The sequence below is a fragment of the Phalaenopsis equestris genome, unplaced genomic scaffold (genome assembly GCF_001263595.1).
Source record: "Phalaenopsis equestris unplaced genomic scaffold, ASM126359v1 Scaffold233918, whole genome shotgun sequence".
Classification (NCBI taxonomy): Eukaryota; Viridiplantae; Streptophyta; class Magnoliopsida; order Asparagales; family Orchidaceae; genus Phalaenopsis; species Phalaenopsis equestris.
This window is the reverse complement of record NW_018251848.1, coordinates 299,353-307,013: the sequence shown is the minus strand read 5'-3', so window position 1 is coordinate 307,013 and position 7,661 is coordinate 299,353. Positions and strand designations below refer to the sequence as shown.

At 38.0% G+C, this 7,661-nt stretch overlaps 1 protein-coding gene across 3 annotated transcripts in view; it reads left to right on the top strand.

The window, feature by feature from the left end:
- LOC110038799 (molybdenum cofactor sulfurase) overlaps nucleotides 1-7,661 on the top strand; it is a 170,145-nt gene that overhangs the window by 103,548 nt on the left and 58,936 nt on the right. For all 3 annotated transcript variants that reach the window (XM_020743701.1, XM_020743702.1, XM_020743700.1), the window contains 2 exons: nucleotides 5,141-5,218; nucleotides 5,466-5,567. In XM_020743701.1, coding sequence (XP_020599360.1) covers nucleotides 5,141-5,218; nucleotides 5,466-5,567 — 180 coding nt within the window. The remainder of the gene's footprint in view (nucleotides 1-5,140; nucleotides 5,219-5,465; nucleotides 5,568-7,661) is intronic.

Genomic DNA, 7,661 nt, shown 5'->3' with positions numbered 1-7,661 from the left:
AAATTAGCTAGGAAACCTAGCCCAAAACAGTGACAATACATTTAAAGCTCTGAAACTTGCAACGAAACCAGTCTGAACCAGTCCCAAAATAACCCCCAAATCATCACTTAAATTGCCTCAAACAGTCTTTTTTAAATGGACCGAAACAACACTTGTTGAAACTCCAAAACAGTGAAATCGAAGAGCCAAAACAATGCTATTCAGTGCTTCCAAGTAGCAACAATATGACTCGAATACGACAATATTTAACTCTTCCCAACAGCAGAAATACAGGACAAACAAAATATCATTTTATTTTTCTAAGACTGCAAGTTTATAAGACTCAAAATATCATCTATGTCATTCCGAAACTTCCAATTCAGCAAGTAGACGTACAAATTCTGAAGCTTATGTGTATTGTAAAAAATAGGTAAATGCATTATCTTGTTGCAACATAAAATATTTGTGTTATGCATACTCATGTGAAAGTTTGAGGTAATAGAGACGTAAAAACACATGAATTAAGTGGATGTATATGCAAATCTTCCTAACTCCTAGATGACATTGTATAAATAAAATGAGCAGTATAGGAACAAAACAAGAATTTGTTACCAAGTTATTGCAATTGCTAAAGTTCTGCACTCCAAAGCTTTTCAGAAGCTCTGGGAAGTTCTGTCTTCCTCCTACCTCCAATGCGGGCGAGGGAGGGTCAGCCGAGTGAGGCGAGCGACTTTGACGCGGACGAGAGATGAGCGAGGCTTCGACGCTGAGAAATGAGGGAGTTCGGTTGAGCACTAGTCCCGTCGCACAGAGGAGAAGCGAGCGGGAGCTTCTATCGGGAGCTGCGATCGATTCACAGAGGAGCAGGACAGCGGAGGAAGCTTCCGTCGCACAAGGAAGAAGCGAGGGGTTTCCTGTGCGAGCAGACTTCGGAACAAGGAGGAGAAGTACGCGAGTGAGGGAGGCGAGCAGAGCTTTTTTGAACTTTTTTCGATCGGGGGAGGAGAAGCAAGCGGGGTCTACAGGGAAGGAGCAGAGTTTCTTCGGTGCGGGAGATCGGGATCGAGCTTCTTCGACGCAGGGAAGAGGCGAGCAGGCGAGTGCAGGAATCAGGATCTAGCTTCTTCGATGCAGGGAAGAGGCGAGCAGGCGAGGCATCGAGCGGGGTCTGCGGCTCCTTCGGTGTGGGAGACGGGATCGAGCAGAGGGAGCACGAGAGAGTGGGTCGGGATTGAGAGAGGAAGATGTAGTCGAATGGCTTCGGTTGAGTAGGCGTGCGGGAGTAGGGGAGCTGGCGAGCGGGACTAGTGCAGATGGGCGAGGGCTTCGGTGTAGGGAGTCGAGCGATGCCGGCGGAGGAAGGAGAGACGAGCGCGAGTAGAAGAGATGTTTTTAAATCCGGCCTGCTCTGTCGAGAAGAAGAAGCAAATTAGTATATCCAAAATTTAGAGCGAGTCGTTACCTAAAGGATTGGCGGGGAATTAATTTGTTTCCATTCACGCAGCCCCTCAAATGGAAAATCCTAACTCTCCATTAAGATAGAGATTAAATGTCACATTTGAAATTCAAAAATTTAAAATTCAAAATGTTTAACCCTTGATCAGCCCAAGTTCAGCTCGAATCAAACCCGAGTTGAACATGAGTTGAGCCCGGGCCCGCGTCCCGCTAATAGAATGTGCATCAATTTCCGTGCCATATGTGCGTGCGCGTAAAACTTGCAATATGGGTGTCCTTTCTAGCTAAAGTTGACGTTCCGGACGTGTCAGCGTGGTCCGTTTTGTCATCCGGGGTCATCCGGACAAACTCACCGGTTGGCAAGTCAAATCAAGTCAAAGTCGTGTGTGGTGCAGTGAGTGCGTGAATTGCGGAGTTCACGAGTAATCGAGTCACAAAGGGTTCGCCTAAGGCTGTTTGATCCTATAGGAACTCATTTTCAGGCCCTCTACATGTTGGTACTTAGCCCTTGCAACTAGAAGTTGATTGCTTGTAACCACTCATGCGAGTTCTTCACAAAAATGAGTCAATAAGTGGCTTGAAGTTCTACGGTAGGTGGGCTCCATTGCTAGTCCGCTAGGATGGTCAATAAGAACTCCTAAAGCTAGATCCTAGGTTCTAAGTGTAGGAAACTAAGACCTCACTAAAAATGAGGTCAACAGAGACGTCTTTTTCAATACCAATCATTGCAACGATATATCTAAGCATGTCTCTGATGTTAAAAGTGACATTTTTTTGAATGATCATGCAATTGCCTGGTTTGAAGAACTCAAAAAATATGTTGCAGTTGTTGGAAATACTCCTCTATATGATTGTAAATCAAAATGTTATTGATGTATATGACAAATTTTTTAGAGAAAGTTTAAAAAATTTTTGTTCATCAGTCCCAAAAAATTGCTTGGTATGTTTGGCAGGCTGAAAGGTATGACCATCCACTCATACATTCCATCTCATGGCTTAAAGACGATCTTCCATTCATTTTTAAGTCTCATTTGAACTTAATGGTAACCATTAAGCATGCCAATCTTGGAAAATATGTTAGTTTTATGCAACTATTTTGGTATTCTCATGAACCAATTTTCTGGCTATCAAATTCTCATCATGCTATTATAATTCTCTTTTGGTCGCATCCAATAGGCTAGTTGTTTGGCAAGCACTAATCTTGGATGAGGTCTATGACATGGTGAATCTCATGTAAGGGTGGAATCTAGATGTCAAGCTATTAGTCAGAATATTTTGGAACTCCAATAAAGACTACAATGCCTCATGTGTTGGCTCCTCTATTTCACTGGTTTCCAACATCACTAAAACCAATCACTTTGGCACCTTCCTTTTTGCTGTATAGATGTGGCGTGTGGAGTTAGAGGTCCCATCTTTTTTTTAGTACTCATGAATGCTAATTTCTTCAATGTCAGAATTTCATGTGTTTTCCAGTTTTGATGAAAGATTATATTTTCTCATGGCCATCATGAATCATGCCTCCATTATATTGTCATGGTTGACTTAATAGAATGTGATATGTCTCCATAGACACAATATCACACCATATATAATCATGCAGTTTATCTCCAATGAAAGATTCTACCGAACATCTATTGTCAACACTGTTCTAATTTCCTTCTTTCAAATCAAAGATGATAGCTGAGAATGATTTTGGGTAGTGAGGCTGAATTTGTTCACTATTTGGGTAGAGACCACATCATCATAATTGCCTTCATTAATATTGAGGCTGCACAACTTCCCCTTTAAAGTACAATGAGTATGTAAGATGTTATGCTAAATCCACTGTTGCTCATTCAAAGGTCCGACCTATAAAAACTCATGCAAATTACTAACATCTTACCTTCATTTGAGGGAAGCTGATATTCATTCCCATTGTCCTCATCTCTTTAGTCTCCACTATCTGCTTCATTCATTGCACCTTGCTTAGTGATATTTGTGCACTAGTTGTAATATGTTCATATGCATGACAATTGTGACATTCCCTGGCTAGAAAAGTCTTAGGGGTATTTATCCAATCATTCTTTGCTTCTTTTTCTGGTGACTTCTCACGTGAGGTAGGTTTTGACAATTTGATTGATGGCCAAATCTTGTTTTCAAGATGGAGCGGATATGATAGTGTTATGTACCATTTTCACCGGGGCTAAGATATGTACATTTTGTAATATTTAGTAGGGTTGTAGTTGTTTCAAGTTACTAATAAATGATCTCAATCTTCGAAGATATTGAGATATGTTCTTCTCTAATTTCACCAATTCAAAATCCAACATAAGTTGTTCAAATTCAATGATGTATTCCTTTATTGAGAAGTTTTTTTGATGTGAATGTTTAAGTTTTAAAATGATTTTCTGCCTATAGTGTTTTAGGAGATACTTGCATTGCATTTTCTTCATCTTATACTAGGTCGTGATCTCACTTTTTCTTTCACGCTGGTACCGTCGTTTCAATTTGTCCTAGAACAGACATACCCTTCTTTAATTTAATGACATCTTGCTTTACCTTAATGGTAGGTAGAATGTTCTTATTATCAAAGATTCATTCTAAAACTTGGAGCCTAAAATCATCTGAATTCACTCTTTTCTCTCCTATCCTTAATGCCAAATCGGCTCGTCCTCTCTCAAGGCACTTCGTAACGATATTTTTTTTCATATTGTTGATCTAGTTGTACACTATTGTAGCTATGAGTGACTTTCCTATGTTGTCTTCGTGCAACATCAGTAGGTTTATGCTGTAGTTGGAGGGTTTCTTGCTGCATATTTTCTATGATCAGCTTTTGGACACTTTTTTGAATGTTTCGTCTTGGCAGCATGATGATTTGCTTCTCACTTTAGGGTTTCAGCTAATGTATGTTGGTGAATTTAAGTTTATTTGAAAGTTTAAGTTTAGTTGGAGGGCGTAGAGATGGCTTTTGGTGGATGTAGAACAAATATGTTTTGTAAATTCCGAGTTAGGAATATAAACATTGGATCTAAAAAGAGATTTAAGTTTAGTGTTGGAAATTGAGATTATGATTTGGCTCTAGTACGAAATGCCATCATCCTAGAGTTTCTAGATAGTGTGTAAGGATTAAGGGAAGGACTAGGAAGGTTGTACTTTGAGAATCACTAGGTATTTCAATGGATAAACTAGGAAGGTTGTAGGGTGAGAATAGATGATTAAATAATTGAAATGAAGAAGTATGGGGAGGATTTGGAATGTTACAACGGTTCATTTGGAGTGAAAACAAAGGGGAAGAATAGGCAAGGGTTTGAAGGCATTCGGAAGTCGGTGAAGATCCATATCCTGTTTTTGATCAAGTTAATGTCACACCACATGAAAGAGAAGATAGTAAATCACTCCAAGTGGAGAGAAGAGATAGAAAAATGCATAAAGCAAGCAAAAGTTCCAAAATCTGGTTTTGCACAACGTGTTTAAATAAAGCTAGCAACCCTAATAAAATTCTAAATAAGGTAGATAAGCCCTTATGGGGAAACTGAACCTGTTCAAGCCTTGGGGCTGAGATCAGGGAATTTTTTTGTCAATGGCGAGGTGAGTATGAATGTTGTATCGTTTCAAAAAGATTAGAATTAATAAGGCTGAAAATTGTATGTGAATTTCATTATTTGTTTTTTTTTAATCCTTTTTATTCTCTTCCTAAAATCACTTTTAAATTGCCTATTGACTGTAGACAGGCTGCTTTTGCAACCCTGGTGCATGCGCTAAGTTCCTCGGTTTATCTCATTTAGATCTTCTTTCCAACCTTGAGGTACGTTTTTTTTATTTATTTGATGAATATTTTAAGCTTTTTCATAACTTATTTTCTTGCAATTCTGTAAATTACCTCAGAAGGGTATCAGTTTTAACGATAATTGAAAAGGCTGTTCACTACAGATTAAACTTTATGCATATTATCTATCATATTTGCTTTCTACTTTCTTTCTTGTTTAAACTTCACATATATTAGCTAGAATATTTAGTTGCTTCTTTCTTTGTTTCCTTCTTAACATTTTTAGGATGGACATGTTTGTTGGGATGATGCTGACGTGTTAAATGGAAAACCAACGGGTGCTGTTAGGATCTCCTTTGGTTATATGTCCACATTTGAGGACGCTGAAGTAAGTTATTCATGTTTCATATTTCATTATTTCAAGTACATCTTGACACTTAATCTGAGGGCACCACATGGTTATTTACTCTATCTTGTGCTAGAGGTTCAGTTCAACACAAAACAGCAATATTTGTGAGGATGTCATTATGAATAATTATTTTGTAAGACTCCATGTTACAGCAATAGTGGTGATAATAACTTTACGAATAATAATTCTGTGAGACTCCCTGTTACTTTTTTCAGTCTACCCAATTCTCCATTTTTAATGTTGAATAATTTTTCTTTAAGCTTCACAGACTAGATTCTGTGCCATCTTAGTTCAAACGTTTTCCTGAGTAGTTCAAGGACACTGTCAATGACCCCCTCTACTAGTTGACACGGGAAATAACAGAGGCGTGTTTTATTTGGCTAACACACACGATTCGGTCAGACTAAATTTTTATCAACACTCGTCCTGACATGCATAATCAGGATCCAATGGACATGAATTAGTCTAACTAAGTCACCACAAACATATATAATATATTTCATTTCATAATTCATTTACATTTACATATATTCTGAAGTGTAGAAAAATTATATCACCAAAATATATATACAGATCTGCTAAATCCAACATAATAAAAGTAAGCAACTAAATGTTTATGCAACCTCCAAAACTATATATAACAAAAGCTGTACACGTCACACCTGGCCACCCGCCCTAACACTCTTTACCATTTCACAATTGGCCTTCATTTATTAACATTCATGACGCCGAGGGGAGTCCGGTTAATTTTTTTTTGATTGGGTTCTCTTAGGACCCCGAAAAACTCTAGAAATGTTTTGGGCTAGAGCTATGCCAACACATATCAGCCATTCTGATCAACACACTCCCTCCGAATGATCAAGCAGAGCTCGTCTTAGCCTTTGCCGGTAAAATTGTCATTGCTTTGGCTTATGATGCCATTTTCAAACTCCACATAACAATTTTTTTTTGGTTAAAAATATTCGAAAGGCATCCCAGAGAACAATTATTTTGGTGGAGATTAAGCCTTGACGCTATTTTGATGTTCAGTTTCAGTTACCTGGTGGGAGGGGAAACGAAGAATCGAAGGTGAGGAGTCGGGCAGTTGAACAAAGAGGAGAGGAAGCACGGGGGTTGGAAGACAAGGTGGTGAGTTTGCTTATAACTTGTTATATGAGGAAGGAAGAAACTTATCAAGTGAGTCAAGCGGTGAGTGCAAGAGATGTCAAGCCCAAATTAGAGCATCCTGATAGCTACAGGTGACAACATTGACGGACGACTTCTCTGTCGAGCAGAGGGGAAGAAGTGGGGGACGGAGGCTCTGAGTGTTGTGTTGCAGTGTCGATCCATGATCGAAGGAGTCGAAGGTGTTGAGCATTGCAGCTCGATAGAGAGGGAGCTCTCTTGCACAACACACTGAGGAAGAGGCGAGTATGGAGGTGATCCTTGTCACACAATAGTTGCTCGATCCCGAGCGATGAGTCGAAGGAGAAGTGCATGCATGCGGGAAGGGGGAGGAAACCGAACTGTGAGGTATTAGCGATGTTTATGATTTGTTATATTATAAATTATTAATTTTTTTTTATACAATGTAATTAAATCAGGTTTTAAGTTAAAGAAGTTTCATAGTAAGTACGGTTAGGGTTTTGATTTTTTTGAAGTTTTAGTTATTTTATAAATGTATGCATATTTATAAGCCTAATAGGAATGATGCAAATTACATAATTAATTAGAAAGTTAAATTAGGAGAACATTCTTTATTGCCAATATTTTATTAAGCTTAACTTGTTTAAAAGAAATAATTAAATGAGGATAACAATTAAGATAATAATAATAATAAAATAGTTAATTTTATATGGTACATCAAAGGAACAAATAAAGAAAAATTGATCTCTAATAATAAGATTAACATATAATAAATTAATAATAATTATTTATGCATTCAACTTTAGGTTTTCCATTGAAGATAAATAAAGTTAACGTCCAGAATCATCAGTGATTGATGTGAGCACTATTACTTTTAACCTATAGTAATATTTTATTTTTTCTTAACCATCTTACAGTTAATGACATTTACACAAGCTTCATTTTGAT